A 19,031-nucleotide genomic window follows, 5' to 3' on the forward strand; every position below is an offset into this window, starting at 1 on the left:
TCGAAGCTGTACCGTCTGACAGTGCACAGTGAGCACACAAATAAATTGTGGCCTTGTGCGCGCGAGTATCTCTTACTGGCGGTCCTCGCCGGCTCCTACTGCAAGTAGGTGGAGAATATCCCCAACACAACGACATGTGGTATCAGGCGTCGCTGTCGACCACGACCCAAGAATTCTGCTTTGAGAGTCCTGCATCGGAAACCTCATTTGCCAATTCGAGTGCTAACCGGAACTGTCCTGGTAAATCGGCAGGCTGGCGTGGTGTCAACATGGGCAACGATCACCAACGGAAGACTTGGCCGTTGATCCCACGACTACCTCACTGAAACCAAGGTTCCAGGGGTCCAGACCGTACGCCTAAGTCAACCAGGGCACGCGAAAGAGCTTTTTTTTTTTTTTTTTTTTTTTTTTTTTTTTTTTTTTTTTTTTTTTTTTTTTTTTTTTTCTTGGGCGGTAACGATCTAAGAGGAATACTCCATGTGGATAAAACGAGGCATAAACAGAAGTACTAATTGTTCCACATTCAGAATTCGAAATGCCTGCAGTGCTGCGCGGGACTAATACCAAGCTGCATAACCAACGCTGTTGGTTCAGATGTGGCCCACCAGTCCTTGCCTGGTTAGGAGGGCGAGCGAGGGATTGGCATCCACGTCGGCCTACGGCAGGACAGACACATCGTACCACAGTATGGGAAGCCTTGTAAATCCTTCCGAAAGCGCACCCTTGAGCACCAGCACTACAATATGCTGCTCAACTAGAGGGCTCGAGCTGAACCCCCTGCCTTTACCGCCAGCACCAGGTTCCTCATTGCTGTGCGTGCGCCCTTTGGCCGACCTCCTGTACAAACATCCCATAATCTGTCACCATGGCCTCAGCGTACGACTACATCATTGTGGGAGGCGGCCTCTCCGGGTGCGTCCTCGCCAGCCGGCTGCGGGAATACAAGCCGGGATCTAAGATCCTGCTCATCGAGGCCGGTCAGGACACCCGTTCCCGGACCGATATCCTCCGGGCCGATATTCTCAACCTGGGCGGGGAGCTCGACTGGATGTACCCGACTGAGCCTCAAGCGAGCCTCGGCGGGCGCAGCATTGTGTATAATGCTGGCAAGGGACTCGGCGGAGGGACCCTTATCAACTCGGGTAAGTCTTCTATGTTGCCTTAGAAGAGCAGGCGAGCAATTCCATCCCTGTCGTATGAGAACCACAGATCTCTGACATGACGTCAAGGTGGCTGGACCCGTGGCTCTACTGCGGACTATGAAGAGTGGGCGGCGGTCGCGGGCGACGCGAGGTGGAGCTACAAAGGCCAGCTGCCTTTCATCAAGAACACGGAGGCGTGGTTCGACGAGAGCAACCCCGAGCAGCACGGCAAGGATGGGCCTATCTCTGTCGCCTCTGCGGTATCGACAGGCCGCAAGTTCCCCTTGACCGAACCTATCGCCGCAGCCTGGGAGGAATTGGGCGTTCACGCCCTGCCCGGTCTCGACCAGAACACGGGTGACAACCTGGGCCGAGCATACATCTGCGAGGCTCGGAGGGCAAGCGGCAGTTCTCAGCTATCAACTACTCCCTGGATGGTGTCGAGGTTTTGACAGACACCCTCGTGAAGAAGGTTGTCCTGGAGAAAGCAGAGGGCGCGCCGAAGGCGACTGGTGTAGAGCTTGCTGACGGCAAGACCATCTCCGGCACGGAGGTGATCATCTGTGGTGGCACCTTTCGGTCTCCTCAACTGCTGCTTCTGTCCGGTATAGGCGACGCAGCTCACTTAAAAGAGCACAATATCGAGACGCTGGTAGACCTCCCCGAGGTCGGCCGAGGCCTGCACGACCACTTGTCGTTCTACCAATTCTGGAAGCTGAAGAACCCCGAAAAAGGCTACACCATCGGCTCAGCCAACCCTCTCTTCCAGCAACCCGAGTTCGCAATGGGAATTCCCCTCGACTGGATTGTCGCGACCGACGTCCCCCACGACCAGCTCGCCAAAGCCATCGAGCGGGACGAAGGCAAGGCGCCCGACGCAGCGACGCACCGGCTCCTCCGTGAGCCCCGGACGCACATCGAGACGGTGGTGCTGTACGTCAAGCTTCCCATCCCCGGAATCCAGCCGGACGCCGAGCACCTCACCACCCTTACGGTTCCGTTCCTGCCAACCTCCCTTGGCAGCGTGACCCTCAAGTCTGCCGACCCGCAAGACGCCCCGAGAATCGACGTCAACTTCCTAGCCACGGAGACGGACAGGTGCGTAGCCCGCGAGGGCGTGCACACGCTGGCTCGGCTGATGCTCCAGACCAAGTTCGGGAGGGAGTACATTGCTGGCGAGACGGTGCCTCCCGTTCCGGGAATGGAGGCCGTGTCGCTTGATGACAGCGACGAGAAGCTGGATAAGCGCATCTCGCTGGCTGGGGTGACAACCTGGCACTCTGGGGGCAGTTGTGCCATGGGCAAGGTTGTGGATGCTGAGTTCCGTGTCAAGGGGGTGGATGGACTGCGCGTTGTCGATGCCTCGGTCCTCCCCGTCCCGCTAAGTGCTCACATTCAAGCACCAGTGTACGCGATGACAGAGCAGGCCGCAGCTATCATTTCTGGCGCCGCATGAAGATGAACAGTACAGTCCATTTTCTTCGTATAGTCATTAAGGCTTCGGAGCGTTTGTCAATAAAATGTAGGGGTGATACAGGCATACCCGACTTGATTGCGACCAGTTGTCATTCGGGGCTGTAGAGAAGGCTGCTGAGAGGAGCGACAACCCCCACCCTACATGTATTAAGTGACCAAGTCATGAACGCCATATTCTTATGACACGATGACTCTCGCTCTGAGCCAAAGGACCTGACCAACCCAATTTCGTGGTCACCATAGCCCCGTAGTCACCAGAGTCCTGTAGTCGTCGCCGCCTTGCAGTTACCACAGACATGCAGCGAGTCTGAACATGCCGTCATCTTGCACCGTGAACCATCGCCCGCGGACCGCAGCGCGAATGACAAGTCGACTGGGTTCAAACCACAGCCTGGCCATGTATGTGACTTGGACAGCCTGACGTTGCACGTCATGCCCGCTTATCTCGCTTTCTTTTCTGCGCGACCGTGGCACCCATTTCCGACAGCGCGTCGCAAGCCCAGTGCCCGCTCGCATGGCAGGCACGCCCGGAGCCGGCCTCACGTCCATACTCGCCAGGGTGGGCAAAAGCGGTCGGTAACCTAGCATTCTCAGACATGACCTTTCGTCGCGTCTTAGGGCGTCAGGGGCCGGTAATCGTCTGACTTCGCATCCTCGAACCCCTGTCTCTCATCCGGCCAGTGGGTTCGCATGAACCGTGATACTCTCAATCTTGCAAGGCTCCTTGGGCCGATTCTTCTTATCTACCTCGAGCGCCTCAATCTTGGCCAGGGTGGCCAGGCTATCGTCGCCAATGACCTTGCCGAAGACGGTGTTGAGCCCGTCGAGGTGCGGCGCCTTGTCGAAGATGATGAAGAACTGCGAACCGTTCGTACCGGGCCCCTTGTTGGCCATGGAGACCATCCCCCTCTGCGCGTGCTTGAGCGCCGGGCGGACCTCGTCGTCGAAGGTGCCGCCCCAGATGGAGCGGCCGCCCTTTGGGTTCTCCGGGGGCGAGGGGTCCGCGGGGGCGCCCGTCTGGGCCATGAAGCCCGGGATGAGGCGGTGGAAGGGCGAGGCGTCGTAGTAGTGGGAGGCGCAGAGGGCGAGGAAGTTCTGAGGCGTGGTTCTTCTTGTTAGCTCCTGAGTCACCACGAAGAGCCCTGTGGAAGGAAGGGGGAATTGGATCGGCCTGGGTGCGTGTTACCTCTGCGGTCTTGGGGACGCTGTCGCAGAAGACCTCGATCTTGATGGTGCCAGCTGTGGTGTGTAGTGTGACAGACATGGTGACAGCGAGAGCGATTGCGGCAGGTCCACAGATTTAACAGTCTGTCTCAGCGACAAGGTCTAGAATAGAGCGACGTGGAGTTGGCGCGAGCAGTGTTTTGAGTGCAAAGCAGCTGTGGAGTGGAGGGAGGTCTATACCGTGTCAGAGCTTTTTAGAAGTCTCGATCCTGGAGCTTCCCCTGTCGCTTCAATAATATGTGATTGGTCGGCGTGACACAAATATCAAAGCTCCCGAGGTCCCCTCGTGCTGGGTGCGGGCGCAGTACGTACTACGCACAGTGAGATGGGCTGGGCTCCAGGCGCTTCTTTGCTTGGGCTCGGCTCCATCCCAGATGGGCGAGAAGCAACCGTGCAGTTATGAATTTAGAGACGGTGAGGGGCGTATACCTGTAGGATAACCGTCCATGGGGGAATCTTCAATGCGATAACCTTCTACGGGACCACCTGCTATAGGATAATCTCCTATGCGACAACCTCCTACGGGACAAGCTGTTACAGGATAGCTGTCTAGATCTATGGGGTAACGTTTGATGGAAGAACATGCCCCGGCACATTTTACATTTATACATTGATATTTGGGCAACATGCAGCCGGGAAGGTGGGTGCACAGTGCACGCGTGGAAATCTGCCTCGTCTGCAACAGATCTCCATGATTGTGGGGTTGCGCCTGTCTAAAGACATATAATAATATATCATACATAGCCACGTGCGGACTTCGGCAAGATCAAATTAGCGAGAATCAAGGTTCGAAACAACAATAAGCGCTATGGCAGAACTGACGTGGGCCGGTCGTCGTGGTCGCTCATCGGGCTGCTGAGTGTGCGAGCAGGCGAGCTGATGAGCTTGGTGGGCGCTGGATGACGCACTGGATCCCAGAGCTGAGGATTACAGGGTCCTCCCGGCATTAGAAACTGCGCCAGCCAGGACCAGAACCGGAACTAGCACAGCACCAGCGCCAGCACCGAGCCCGTTGCCGTCGTCAACAAACAGCCCCTCCCGTGGATACTGTATCTGGGCGCTTGTAGGTAATCCGTAATCTGTACGGTTGTTAAGGGACCTGGGATGGCCATCTGAAATGTCTATTATCCACCAGGCCAATCTATCACACCACTGTATTGCAATATAACAACAGGGTTGTCTCATGTGCGTCTGTGCTTCTCCTCAGCAAAAGTGCCCTGCTGTCCCACTGCCGCTGCGACTGCCGTGCAACCAGACAACAAACAAAACACCAAGTACAATACTGCTGCTGCTCTGGGATTCGAACCGCCTCAGTCCCGTAAGCGGAACATCGATCAGTACGGTGCGACTGACCTGAAGGGTGGAGAGTGGGCCCTCCAGGAACCCACCCACAGTCTTCTTTCGTCTGTTCTGCCCAGTTCTGCCTGTGACGAACCCAGTCGGTGTCGGGCGGCTCCTCCCTTTGCTTTCCCGCTTTGGGCCTCAAGCCGGTCTCGTCACCCATTACGACGCCTCACAAAGCCTCTCTCTGCCTCTGTCCTGCCTTGTGCTACCAACACAGGCCGCTCGCTCTTGACCACCTCGAGGGGAACGGCCGGGACAGCACAAAGAGCCCTTGCAGCAAGTCAGCAACCACCGCCAGCACCGAGTTTTGCCCCTCCACCCCGTCCGACAGGACAGGAGGACCACCTGCGCACACCCTTCGAACCGGGCTCGACATCCCCCTCGACTCGAAGTCGACTCTGCCCTCAGACCCGGCCTTGAACCCGACCTGGGTTCCCACCTGCCGCACGCCAATCTCGTCTGCAGGAGACGCACATCCTCTGCGTCTTCCGTTCTCCATCCAGCAGGTCCTGGCCCAATTAGGGCCGACCGCCACCAACAGGCCAGCCCGGGGTTGCGCTGCGCTGCGCTGTGGTGCTGCGCTGTGCCGCAATCCGCACGAGGTGCCAGCACTTCGCGCGGCCGCCCAAGAGACGACCCCAGCAGGGGGGCAAGGTGTGCGTCGTATCAAAACCTCCCAGGCCGGGGGATGCAGCAACACCAGCATCATCGGGAGCACAAGACCGACGGACGAACCACCAGGCGACCAAACTCCAAACCCTATGCACAGCACTTCTTCGTCAACTCTGCGACTCTGACCACCGCATTCCTGCTCCAAAGTTTGCCTCTGTCTCCCTCACCTTGCGACCAGCGACCGAGCTCCACCCCTCGAGGGCACAACAGCACATTTGCTTGCGACACGGCGTAACACCAGACCGCCCGAGCCTCGCAGTCCGCTCCTCTTGCTGCACGCTGCACCAAAGTCCTAGACCATCTCACCAACCACTTGCGCCCACCTTCCTCTTCCGAACCGCCTCCCAGGCTTTGGCGACGATTTGCTCGAGCTCTCGAGACGGCAGCTGGCCCCTGCGATTCAATGGGCTCGCCCTCATCCCAGTTCTTGTAACTCCCAGGAGGCTGCCAACTCCCGTCTTCGATACCCCACATTGCCCGGCTGCAAGCGCTGCTGCTTCACAGCCTTGACGCGGCGAGGCCGGCGTTCGCTGCGCATTCATGACCGTCCATCCTCGGCCTTCCACTCGCACCACACCTTCCCGCCTGCAGTTGTAGTTCTGGCCCTGCGAACAGGATGGCTGCCTTTGTACGGGTCACTGGCCCGCCAAACAGCAGCTTCCTCGTCGGCTACCCTGGCATATCAGCAACATTAGTGAGTCCCGTCCTGCCAACATCTGGTACCCCGATCCTCGGGCGCACCCTCCCAGTGGCCAAGGGTATTGCGCAATTGCCACTGACTGCTAACTCAACCTCGCGCAGCCGCGCATAGAAGGCAAAGTCGAGATCAGACCATCACAAGGCTTCTCTATGCCAGTCGCTGTTTCTTTAGTACGGATATGTTTACAGCGGAGAGACGATACACCCCGCCGCCGAGAACGTCGCGAAACGACACCTGGGCACGCCGAGGAGAGAAACGATCGATGTTGTGGGAAAGGAGCTATTACTCTTTCGGTGTCAAGCAGGGAAAGAGGCCGAGAGCGTGATCGCAAATGGACCTACCCTTCGTGCTTTTCATACCATTCGGCCGAGGCGGCGAGGAAACAAATAGGAGAATACCTCCCGCTTCATTACAATTACCATCGAGGACGGCCGAGACCCTCTACGAGCTCGTCGTGACGGTGCAACAGGGCGCAAGCACGCAGAACAAGTATGCGTTCCCAATCCCTCTGCAGAGGTACGATACTTTATCAACCTTCGGCATGTACAACCGGCCAGAGTCAAAAGTGGTCACGGCCGACAACTTGGTCACGCTGGGGATATCGCTGCCGAAATGGAGCTATGGCCCCTGTGACCCGATCACCGTCTACATAAAGCTTGCGCCGAATGCGGACTGGGTAAACAAGGCAAAGAGGGTCACGATCCAGAAAATCACGCTGGCAATCGAGGAGGAGATAACATACAATCCGGAGGGCGACGAGCCGACCAAGAAGGTGAACAGGATCGCCAAGCACACGCAGCCAGTACAGGCAAAACTACCAGAAGCCGGCTATGTCACAAACCTGGGGCTGGTGTTTCCATCGAAAGACCTGAGAGATTCCGAGGGCATCGTCAAGAGAGGCAAACCTGGGTTCCCGCAGTACGAGGTCACCTCCTTCACGACAAGCTCCACTCTGTACAAGATCGAGTTCTTCTTGAGCATCAAGGTAAGTCACGTTCAGCGAACATAAGCCAGCGGAGCGGCCAGTCTGACAAGAATGGATAGGCCCAAATGAGCTCGGCTCGGGATATAACTTTGCGACAGCCCATCGTCATCTGCCCGATGGACCAGCAAGCTTGCAAAGAGGAAATGGACGCCATCGAGCAGGCCGCCAAAGACGCGTCCCACGTGGATCCAAACAACCCTATGCTCCCCGCGAGATCGATCATAGTCTCCACTGACAAGGATGCTCTTAAACACCTCGGGCTTTGCAACGTTGCAGGGCATAAGAAGCCACTCATCGAATGATGAGCCCGACCATAGTCAATGAAGATGCACTGTTCGCGGGGAATCGAAAGTATAATCCTTGGGCTGCATGACGCCGTGTCCACCTTGAGGGAGGCCGACTTGATAGTCCCATTACCGGTCTTCAATCTCAGCGCGGATGGGCCGTACTCCAATTAGTCGCGCCAGTGGCACCGCGGGGCTTTGTAGTTCCATGTCGTCATGCCTCGTGGACGATTGACCGACCGCCGAAGGGTGCCTGCCGAAAGAATCTAACAAATGCCCCTTCCGGTCGGTTCATCGCATGCTGCTGTGGGGGCCCGGGTGCTTGCATCCCGCATCCTACGCTTTCGAACTCGATATTGCGTCGCGGCGGTTTTGTCGGGCGCAAGCCAAGGCGGAAGACGTGCCAGGGAAGAGCTCATTGGGCGTGGGGAGACTAGGATTCGTGATAGATCCTCCTAGGCTCATATGAAACCACGGCTCACAGCATACGCTCTCCTCGGCTGTCTACCGCGAAAGTTGAAGACAGAGGACAGGGCGAGAGACCGAGGGGAGATAACATTCTGCGACGGCCGAGGACCGGATCGATATTTATTCTACTTCATTAAATGTTTATTTTTCAGAGCTTCAGTGTATCATGGCGGCAGGCACGACCAGGGGGGCAATGTGCATTCTGGCGCCCCACGACGGCAGCAGGTGAGGCAGGTTGTGACTGAGCGGACGGTTTGGCATTCTTGGCGCAGATTTTACGAATGACTGATGAATGGAGTCGAGCTGGGAGGAGAGACACACGCGCGCGCACATTCCATCGCATCCATGCCTCCGCGCAAACATTTTTGGATGGGAACGGCTGGGCATATGAGTTGAATTAGAACCGAACCAAAGAGCAAGGCCAGGCGGACGAGTACCCTTCCGCGAGTCTACGTCCTTGCTGTTGCTGTTGTCGTTGCTGCTGCTGTACAGCGCCGACGTGCCTGATTCACCAGCGAGAGAGAAAGCATATATCAGAACTGTGCAACCCCAGTACTCTTCCTCCCTCCCCTAATTCTAGCTTGGGTTTGTGCTGAGGACGACGTGGACGAAACCAACGAGAAAGACGATAATTCTAAGCCTGATGCTTCTTGAGTGCCGGAGGGATTGACGCCGCAGGAGACGATGCTGCTCAAGGCCGGCGGCGATTTTGCGCATGGTTCATGTGACACGTATGTCGTATGTGTGGTTTTCCACTCTCAACCCCGCGATGGACCGAGTCTGCCTCGTTGGCCCCCACAAGGCTGAATGGAGGAAAAAAGGAGGAAGGAAGAACGGCCGGGGTGGCGTTGGCTGGAGAATTCACCAAGCAGGCCAACACACACACCTACCAACCGACCAACCGCCCGCCCGCCTCCTCAGCCCTCCTGGGCCGCCTCGGAGTTTATTAATCGCCAAAACCCACGTCAGTCCGGCCCACTTGACAATAACGGCTGACTGCGCTGGGGCCGGGCTGTCCGGCGCGCACGCGGGCGGGAGGCACGCAGGTCGTCAGCGCTAGGGGGGCTGGGCCGACAGCTGGGGTCCACGAGGGCGGGCCGGGAGGGGGGGGCAAGTAAGTGATGAGTGAGCTGTTGACTGACTGTCTGTTTGTCTGACAGTGGAAGCTCAGTGGATGGATGATAAATCGTGGGATTTGTCACTTGCGGATTGGTCACCGGGGGGAGGGGGGGGGCAGTCAGGAAAATGACTTAAGTGTACCGTTTCTTCGAAATCCTGATGTGGTCTGTACCATACAACTATCAATCTGCTAGCAATCTAATTGTGTCAAGTCCATAGGAGGTTATCCTATGAGCATAATTCTATGAACATTCCTACAGGGCGGGACCTGTTAAGCAAGATATGGTATGAAAGCAGATGGGATGAGTAAGTAAAGTCGAGATGGTAGATAGTAGACGAGGAGCAAATAATTGGCGAGCAACAGACAGTAGTTGAGCACATAACTGCAGATGTCGCACAATGGATGAGTAGACATTTGTCTAATACAATGTGTTGAGGCCTATGGATATGCCTATAAAGGGATGTGCTTTGCAACAGCAGGGCTCCCCGTCAGATTGCAACAGTCAGATTCACTCATAGTATAGCATCAGGGTCGTGGTTCACGTGTCAAATTGGAACAGCAAACCCTTCCATTCGCTCCCTACCCATACATACTACTATTCTAATTTGGTCATGATGGATGAAATAATCCCCCAAGGACTTGAAACTCTTGGGTGGGGATGAGTGCTGTTGAGACGGTCGACTAGATCGAAATAGACACGGTGATAGAATGTGTAACCGTTGAGCTTCTTCTATCCTTGCCGCCTACGTTTCGTGGCTGGCTGTTCTGAGCCATCCAGATCCGGTCGCTGTATCTCCTCCGTGCCGGCAGGGCTCGGCGTGTCTGCGACCGCGCCCGCGCCCGCGGTGAGGCCGCCATTGACCGGAGCAGCGGTGCTTTGGGCATAGTCTGTACTGGGGAGGCTGAAGTCAAAGTCAGTGCCGTCCGCCGCGCCGTAGTTGCCTGCGTTGTTCAGGTCGTTGAAATCAAAGTTGTAGCCGGTGTCCATCGCCGCGGTATCCAGATACTGGTTGAAGTCAAAATTGTTGTTGGAGTCGCCAAAATAGTCCGAGCCGCCGTTTTGAAAGCCATCGATGCCCATGATCTGCCCGTTGGGAGAAAGCGGGGCCGCGAGCTGGGCCAGGCTGTTGATATCCTGGCCAATATTGCGCTGTAAAGCCTCCACCTGGCTGATACCGTTCTGCTGTCGCGAGACTTCTTGGACCGATGGGGGTTTGGCGTTGTTGAGAATGGGCGACAGTGATGTGGCAGGCTGTGGTGCTGTCGGAGTTGGAAAGCCGGAAGGCGCGGGAGGGATCGGAGGCGTAGCCGACATGGTTGGAGGCCGGAATGGTGATACGGATCGATTATTCGATGGCGTGGCAGTTCTGCGCGACATGTTGTTCACCATCTTGTTGCGCTGACCAGATGGCATCCTCGCGGATGTTGCAGCAGCAGCTTCAGGGAGATCAACGCCCGGTGTCATCCGAGCATTGGTCTCACCCATGATCTTGAGCATGGTCTCCTCAGGATTCGACTGAAGCTCATTCCGGATGTGATTCGGGGAGGTCGTGTCAGAAGGTGAGGTATCAAATACCTCGGTGACTCGCGGTGCCTGGTGGGAAGATGAAGAATAGGGCACTGGACTCGCGGGTAGGCCGAGTGCGCTTTCGGCAGGGACGGAAGCATTCGGGTCCCCTGGGATACCGGGCAGGAGGTGCTGTGGACGCTTTGGAAGAGTTGGGCTGGGGCTCGCTCGGCTCTTGGTAGCATTGTGCTGCTGCAGATACTCGCTCAGGTCTTGCACACTCCCCGTCGGCATGGCATGGTTATGCCCATGCTGGGGGAGAATGCTCGCCAACATATCGGAGATATTCTGCGCACCCCCATTTTCCTCCAGTGACTTTCTAAAAACGTTGGCAAGGAAGTTCAAGATGGCGGTGATGGAATTCTCGTGGCGATGATGCATCTCTTCGAACTTTTGTGCTCTTTGCACAATCTCGTGTTGATTGTTTTGTAATTGCTGGATCAGGGCCAGACATTGCTGCTGCTTCTGCTGGACCTGCGCGAGCTGGTCTCGCAGCTTCCCCAACTCCGTCTTCGCCAAAGGCCCGGCCTCACCTCGCCCCAAGTTCCTGCCTGGGTGGATGTCGGAGAGGGCGTACTGGCCGTTGGGGTCGTCCATGAAGTCCTCGGCATCGCTGTCCTGCTCGATGGCTCCAGACGCATCCTTGTTGGCCTGCTTCTGCCTCTTTTTACCACCGGTCTTGTTCGGCTTCGTAATGAGCCACTGCAAGACTGGGTGCGCGCGCAGGAAGTAGGGGTGCGCATATTCGCTCGGGCTCTTATTCTTCTTCTCGCTCGCTCTCATCGAATTGTCGGAAAGCCCAACCCGCTTGTGGAACCCGTACATGTTCAGCTGGCGGACAAATGAGGCGTAGTTGTTGTGCTTGAACATCTCGGGTATCAGCTTCTTCGCAAATTCCTCTTCGTCGAGCACAATGAACGAATCGCCTTTTTCTGACCACCGGATGAGATCGCTGTTCCTACCGTTGTTGAGGAAGCTGCGAAGCTGTTAGCGGGAATCGTCCAGGCACGGCGCGAGACTCATGGAGGGTATACAGACCTGGAGAGCTTCAGCACGAACGGCGGGATACTCCTCTTCTGGTTAGGTCCGGGGTTCTCCTTGGTGGCCTCCTCCTCGATCTTCCTCGCGCGCTCCAGGAGAAGTCTCAGGTGCTCCTCCTCGCTCAGCGCTTCGTTCGACAGGGGTATGAGGGCGCCATCGCCTCCCAATGAACCCCATTGGTCGGGCTGTCCGTCGTACGGCGAGCGCGGCGCGGTGGAAACGAGCGCCCTACTGCTGGCGGGATCGCGGAGTGCCAGGGCATTCGATGTGGTCGGGGCTGGCGATGGCGACAGGAAGGCGTGCCCGGGTGGGGCGGACTGTTGCGCAAGCATGTATGGGGTCGAGAGGTCCGTATGGCTGTTTCCGTTCGCCGCTACGCCGTTCCACCTCATCATGTCCTGTGGCGTGGATTGGGGGTTGGCCTGGGGGATTGGGCCAGCCGGAAGAGGCGACGCGCTGGGTGCGGGCCTTTTTCTTGTACCGGGAGACGACGACATCGCGAGGCCAAGAGGATGGACGGAGGAGGTGGTTGAGGTGGCTGATGACGGAACCTGTAGCGGCCGTGGAGGAAGGGACCAGGGAACCTTACTAGGTGTCCGTCCCGCCTGCCCCGCTAGGTCGCAGGCTTGAGCAATGTGTGTGTAAATGTGTGTCAGAGTATGTGTAGGTTGTAAGTGTGTGCAGAACCACCTGCTGACAGCGGCGGGTGCACTGGAGGCTAAGCCTTGTAGCGGCGGAGCCTTGCGATCGGACTGTCTTGGTCTGCCTGGTTGCCTGGTTGCGGGTGCTTGCTCGCGGGTGAGGCTGGAGGGGGAGGGGTTCGTTTTTATAAGGATGTGTCAGGGTGGCTGTCAGGAATGGACCGCCGGGCACAATGGGGCGCCGCGACACGTTTCGATAGAGCTATTGATTCTTGCGACAGACACGGAGGACAATAGCAGGCCAGAAACTGGGTGACATGAATGCCGTCCCGATACTGTAGCATTGTTTGTGAGGGCTGAATGGGAACGGGAACCACCCCAGCTGGGGTTCTGTTATCCGTCCAATCGATAACGCCATTTTTTTCTGGCTGTGGGGACCTAAGGATCGTCATCGCGATCTTGCATGTGGAAATAAGGAAACCGAACCTTATTGTTTCTCGCAAGCCCTGGCCGCCGGAGCAGAATCTCCTCTGCCAGGCACAACACAGCCTTTTGGCCTCCATTGGTAGCAGTCCAAGTCTACGTAACCAGTTCAGAGCGCAGGGATCACAAACATCCTCCTGGTCTATTTCTTGACCTGCACACCACCCAGTGGGATGACCTCCATTGGGATAACCCCCAGTGGTGTAGCCTCCAGTGGGATAGCCTCCAGTGGGATAAACTCGAGTGCCTCGTCTCACATGCAATCAAGGTGCTATCTCAGAGTCTCCATACAGAGTGTCTTTACCAGAATGTACGATCCCCGTGGCAGCAGGCATCCCCACCGCAAAGTGGATACTTCCGTGTAAGTCGACCACGGCCAGGGCCGCAATGGGCTCGCCCTCGTTCTTTATTGCTCATAGCCGAGGACGAAATGCAATGACACGGTCACCTCTTCACCATGCGCTCAAAAATTTTCCCCATCGCTTGAGTCGGGGGCGGCCAGTGCGGCTGGACTCGTCCAATCGATTTTGAGTTTGAATGCCTTCATCTGACCATTCACAGGAGAAGGTCTGGGTATCTCGAGAAGAAAAAGGAACAAAATACCTCTCATACACTACTACCAACAATTGCAATTCATGCTGCTCTCACCTCACTTTGCTCCTCTCCCAGCCAGGGAGGACGTCCGTGACATTTGCGCGTTGCGTGCTAGGTCGCCCCATGCACGTCCGGACTTTCCGCTCCGGCCCTCGCTCTCCTTCTCCGCCTTCCTCTCCGCCTGGATGCTGCGGGCCTTCGCCAGTGGATCGATCACGATCAACTCATCCTCCGCCTTTTTGCGATAGCTCAGATCCTTGCCAAGCTTGTCTGCAGCAAAGCTGAGGGAATGCGACATCCAGCCCTCGTCGTCGCTGTCGTCCTCGCCTTCAGCCTTGTCCCACGCCTTGCAGGACTGACAGTTGGCGATGAAGTGGAGATCGCAGACCTCGTCTTCCTCGGCATTATCCCCAGCCTTGGCTTCGCCGTCCCCTGAGGCTGGCACTTCCGTTGCTGCTGCCTTCTCTGGCGGAGCCTGGTCCAACTTTTCCTGGAACGCTTTGAGGAAGCTTAGTGCTTTCTGTTCCTCAGCCGCCGTAGGGTTGTTTGCGCCAGGTCTCCTCTTGCGCCCTCGAGTGGCTGTCTCCGGTATCATCTGCTGCAGGGCAGAGTTCTTCTTGCCTTCACTGGCGGGCTCCGAATGGACTGTCCTCTTCATCGACGCTTTCAGAGCAGCTATTTCCTCATTCATCCGATCAAGCTCAGACTTTCCTTTGTGATCTTCTGGCTCTGGTGAAGAGTCGTCCCCAATCTTTTGTGCTGCCTTGTTGGATGACTTCCGGGTGACTTGTGGAGGGGGTGAAGGCTGAGGCTCAGGAGTTGCTTCTCTTGCAGGTGCCTCCCTTATTGGTACAACGGCCTTGGGAGCTTTCGCCTCTCGCTCTCTCTTAGCAGCCTTTGGCGGCTTGACTTGAGGTTCTGGCTCTTCGACATCCATCACAATCCTCGTATCGAACTTGGGCTTCTTTGGAAGAGGCTGTATGTCGCCCTCGCCCTCTTCGTCGCCAAAGCTTAGTAGCTGCTTTCCGCCTTTCCTTTTCTTGTCTTTCTTCTTCTCCGTGGCGACCGGCCGTGTGGTGCGCTGGGCAATACGTTCCCTCTTCTTCATGTCATCGAAAGGATTAACAAGGATCTCCACGCTGGTGATCTTTGTTGGGTAAAGGGGATGCTCGCTTCCTTCTTCCATTTCAGCCTCGCCCATTTTTGCCAGATTGTAGATGGTGTCGCCGGCCACTCGTCCGAACATGGTATTCTTGCCATTGAGCTCGTCGGTCTTATCTAGCGTGAAGAAGAATTGGCTGCCGTTCGTGTCGGTTCGACTCTCGTTTGCCATGCCCAGCAGCCCACGCCGATTGAACTTCAAGCGCGTGTGGAACTCATCCTTGAAGTTCACGCCTTGAGGACCGGCGTTCTTTCCCCTCCGCTGGTCCATCGGCCATGGGTCCAGATCACCACTGAAAGCTCCACCATCGTAGATCGACTCGCCTCCATTGCCAGTGCCCGTCGGATCGCCTCCCTGCAGAATGAAGCCGGGTACCAGGCGGTGGAATATCGTATTGTCGTAGTAGCCATCCAAGCAGTGTTGTATAAAGTTGCGGCAGGTTAGGGGAGTCTGCTTCGCGAACAGCTCGACCGATAGATCGCCATGGTTCGTATGAAGGATGACCGAAGCCGTTGGCTGCGGCTCGGTATTGTAAATGCTCGACATGTTCCTTCGTTCACCGTGGTTCCATTCCCAAATGCCTCAACTTTCAATGTTCAGGGCCTTTTTTTCCCGTGATTGAAAGAGACTTCCAAAGGGAGCTTCAAAGCGCAAGGGAAGTGACGGATGTGAATCAATTGGAGGATGCTAGGTTCAAAGTGAGCTGGAGCTTCTGGCGGAACGAGCTTTGCCAGCCGGAACGATCACTCAGGTGGGGTGGGGGAGGGGTGTAGCCCAGAACCTCAACTGACCGAGAGCTGCTTAGGTAGGTATGGTACGTAAGTTACCAGCACTGGTACAGCCTTTCCAAGTTGGCAGTGCAATGCTCTGGAATACTTATAATGAGCTTTGCTGCGATGAGTTCCATTGGATTGCATGTTCTTGAACATATTCTTGAAGCTATGGCGTTTAAAAATAGAATCGTTGGCAGCAAGCAATCAGGAGCTGACACACTGCTGTGGTCTAGCACCAAATAGCTGGTGCTCTAGCAGAGGGCCTTCCTGACCTCGGGAGGCTGCTGGCCAGTGCGCGGAGCTTATCATCCACCAAACCTCCTGGGAGCTCCAAACCACCAACTACAATCGTCATCAGTCTGCATCGTTGCGCCTCAACCACCAGATCCACACACGTCCAAGCAGCAGCCATGGGTGACCCTCGCGAGTCGTCCTCCTACTCGGTGGTGCCTCACCTCAAGTACAACACCGTCGGTGGTGTGAACGGCCCTCTGGTCATCCTCGAAGATGTGAATACCTCCTCCCAGCCGCCTCCAGACCGACAGATCCATTGACCGGTATGACAGGTCAAATTCCCCCGATACAACGAGATCGTCTCCCTGACGCTTCCTGATGGGACGACGAGGCAAGGGCAGGTCCTCGAGGCTCGAGGTATGTGAGAGGTGTGTTGAGGCATTTCAGACGAACAAGTGCTAACGAGTCAATGTACAGGAAACCGAGCCGTTGTCCAGGTACTTCATTAGACATCTCGACACGACGATTCGATCGATTAACGAGTACATTAGGTCTTCGAAGGCACCTCAGGTATCGATGTGAAGAAGGTGCGCAGATCCTGAGAAACGCAGCCCAACAGCATATGATACTGACGGCTTTCCAACAGACGAAAGTCGAGTTCACCGGGCAGAGCCTGAAGCTTGGTGTGTCGGAGGACATGCTGGGACGTATCTTTGATGGTTCAGGTCGGGCCATCGACAAGGGCCCCAAGGTGCTGGCAGAGGACTACCTCGACATCAACGGCAGCCCCATCAACCCATACTCGAGAGTGCGGCAACCAACCTCCCTAGACGAGCCAGGGAAGGAAAGCTAACAGCGGCCAGGTCTATCCTGAGGAGATGATCTCCACTGGTATTTCCACCATCGATACAATGAACTCCATCGCTCGTGGACAGAAGATCCCCATTTTCTCCGCCTCCGGTCTACCGCACAACGAGATCGCCGCCCAGATTTGTCGTCAGGCTGGTCTGGTCCAGAAGCAGGAGGGAGTCACAAACAAGGGCGTCCACGACGGCCACGAGGACAACTTCTCCATTGTCTTCGCTGCCATGGGTGTGAACTTGGAGACGGCTCGTTTCTTCACTCGCGATTTCGAGGAGAACGGCAGTCTGGAACGTGTTACCCTGTTCCTCAACCTCGCCAACGATCCAACGTGAGCCCGCCTGCTGCAATGACACTGGATAGCTGCTGACTTGTTCAAAGGATCGAGCGTATCATTACGCCTCGTCTCGCCCTCACGACCGCCGAGTACTACGCCTACCAGCTCGAGAAGCACGTTCTGGTTATCCTCACAGATCTTTCCGCTTACTGTGACGCTCTCCGTGAGGTCTCAGCCGCTCGAGAGGAGGTGCCTGGTCGTCGTGGTTTCCCCGGTTACATGTACACTGACTTGTCGACCATCTACGAACGAGCCGGTCGTGTCGAAGGCCGCAACGGTTCCATCACGCAGATCCCCATTCTGACCATGCCTAACGACGATATCACCCACCCGATTCCTGACCTGACAGGATACATTACGGAGGGCCAGATCTTTGTGGACCGAGGTCTTTACAACAAGGGTATCTACCCTCCCATCAACGTGCTGCCATCACTTTCCCGTCTCATGAAGTCGGCCATCGGTGAGGGTATGACGCGCAAGGACCACGGTGATGTCTCGAACCAGCTGTACGCCAAGTACGCCATCGGTCGTGATGCGGCAGCCATGAAGGCAGTCGTTGGTGAGGAAGCTCTGTCAGCCGAGGACAAGCTGTCGCTTGAGTTCCTTGACAAGTTCGAGCGACAGTTCGTTAGCCAAGGAGCCTACGAGCAGCGAAGTATCCATGACTCTCTGGACCTGGCATGGTCTCTGCTCCGCATTTACCGCAAGGACATGCTCAACCGAATTCCTAAGAAGATCATTGATGAGTTCTACTCGCGTACTGCGGCCGCGGACCGGAAAGCAAAGAAGGACACCAAGGAGACCAAAGACACCAAGGACAACGCGGGCCAGGAGGAGAACTTGATCGACGCATAAAGAGAGTGCTCGCGCACGGTGGGAGCAGATTAACGAGGCCTCAGATTGGAGCATGAAATTTGGTTGCATTTGTATTGCTAGCATGCTGTGTTCAGTGAGGTACAGTGACATGTGTGACAGACTGGAAATACGACGATATGGAACATGCAGCATTACTTGCCGGAAACTGACGCTTCGGCCCGAGTTGATGTTCATGACCAAGATTTGGCAGGCCCGCAGTCGGTTCATCCTCGCATTCTCTGACTGTGAGCATTCTCTGAATGTGCGCCCTATCACTGAGAACGATGGGGTTGCATACAACGCGGCCGAGAACCTGCTCGACCGCCTGCCACTCTCCCGCTCGCCCTGGGTGTGACGGAGGGTTGTGTGCGTGCTCGGAAGGTCGCATTGAGAAGGAGACTGCCAATAGGCGCCGCGTCCAGAATCCCGACGACTTGGAGCTCCCAGCAGCTCGGTACCGGCCCCAGGGAAGCGCGTGCTTCTTCGACTTGGGCATTCAGAAAGAGAGTATGTCGCGAGATTGACCCGAATGAACTAGGTGATGTCTTGCGTTCTAGTTCCCGTGCCCTGTCGTGAGTGTTCATTGGCAGGGCGAAAAGCAGATAGGCACCCAGTATACCTTCGGCTCGGGGCAAGCAATAGCTGTTGGCGAGTTCCGCTAACAACGCTGGACATGGGTGTTTGGTCTGTGAGTGTGCTGACGACCTTGCCAACTTCGGAGTTCTCATTGCTGTGTAATGCCAACCAGATACATCATTCCTCTGGCAAATTCACTGGCCTCTCTCGACATGCGTGATTCTCTCGCACCGTTCCCAGATGGACGGGCCGAACAGCCTGCACGAGGTCACAGCCCGTCCAGGGCCCTTTAACTCATCACACTGCAGAGTGTACTCCAACTATTCGATGCCAGCCAGTCCTGCCTGCCCTGTCAGGCTGTTGATTAATGCCTGTGCCTGAAAATCATCGAAAACCACCTCAATTTCCGCGAAGCTGGGGACCCCGCAATCCTTCATGTCCGCCCTTCATATCCGGCACGCGCAGACAGGGGCCACAAAGCTTGAAAGCCAT

General features: G+C 56.3%; 6 protein-coding genes across 6 annotated transcripts; 3 read left to right on the forward strand and 3 right to left on the reverse strand.

Annotated features, from left to right (window-relative positions):
* Positions 1-865: 865 nt before the first annotated feature.
* INS49_010859 (uncharacterized protein) lies at positions 866-2,598 on the forward strand (the record flags this gene model as incomplete). Its single annotated transcript, XM_043171581.1, has 3 exons — positions 866-1,142; positions 1,230-1,499; positions 1,559-2,598. The coding sequence occupies 3 exons, from the start codon at positions 866-868 to the stop codon at positions 2,596-2,598; spliced, it is 1,587 nt and encodes a 528-aa protein (XP_043023326.1).
* A 689-nt stretch (positions 2,599-3,287) lies between these two features.
* On the reverse strand, positions 3,288-3,882 carry INS49_010860 (uncharacterized protein; the record flags this gene model as incomplete). Its single annotated transcript, XM_043171582.1, has 2 exons — positions 3,288-3,713; positions 3,805-3,882. The coding sequence occupies 2 exons, from the start codon at positions 3,880-3,882 to the stop codon at positions 3,288-3,290; spliced, it is 504 nt and encodes a 167-aa protein (XP_043023327.1).
* A 3,007-nt stretch (positions 3,883-6,889) lies between these two features.
* Positions 6,890-7,845, forward strand: INS49_010861 (uncharacterized protein; the record flags this gene model as incomplete). The annotated part of the gene is made up of 2 exons (XM_043171583.1): positions 6,890-7,543; positions 7,603-7,845. 2 exons carry the CDS (start codon positions 6,890-6,892, stop codon positions 7,843-7,845), a joined length of 897 nt encoding a protein of 298 aa, XP_043023328.1.
* Positions 7,846-10,145: 2,300 nt separating this feature from the next.
* Positions 10,146-12,520, reverse strand: INS49_010862 (uncharacterized protein; the record flags this gene model as incomplete). The annotated part of the gene is made up of 2 exons (XM_043171584.1): positions 10,146-11,958; positions 12,021-12,520. 2 exons carry the CDS (start codon positions 12,518-12,520, stop codon positions 10,146-10,148), a joined length of 2,313 nt encoding a protein of 770 aa, XP_043023329.1.
* A 1,276-nt stretch (positions 12,521-13,796) lies between these two features.
* Positions 13,797-15,449, reverse strand: INS49_010863 (uncharacterized protein; the record flags this gene model as incomplete). The annotated part of the gene is made up of 1 exon (XM_043171585.1): positions 13,797-15,449. One exon carries the CDS (start codon positions 15,447-15,449, stop codon positions 13,797-13,799), a length of 1,653 nt encoding a protein of 550 aa, XP_043023330.1.
* Positions 15,450-16,086: 637 nt separating this feature from the next.
* Positions 16,087-17,963, forward strand: INS49_010864 (uncharacterized protein; the record flags this gene model as incomplete). Its single annotated transcript, XM_043171586.1, has 7 exons — positions 16,087-16,185; positions 16,243-16,327; positions 16,388-16,407; positions 16,462-16,497; positions 16,557-16,718; positions 16,774-17,102; positions 17,153-17,963. 7 exons carry the CDS (start codon positions 16,087-16,089, stop codon positions 17,961-17,963), a joined length of 1,542 nt encoding a protein of 513 aa, XP_043023331.1.
* Positions 17,964-19,031: the final 1,068 nt, after the last annotated feature.

This window comes from Diaporthe citri (genome assembly GCF_014595645.1).
Source record: "Diaporthe citri strain NFHF-8-4 chromosome Unknown scaffold_5, whole genome shotgun sequence".
NCBI lineage: Eukaryota > Fungi > Ascomycota > Sordariomycetes > Diaporthales > Diaporthaceae > Diaporthe > Diaporthe citri.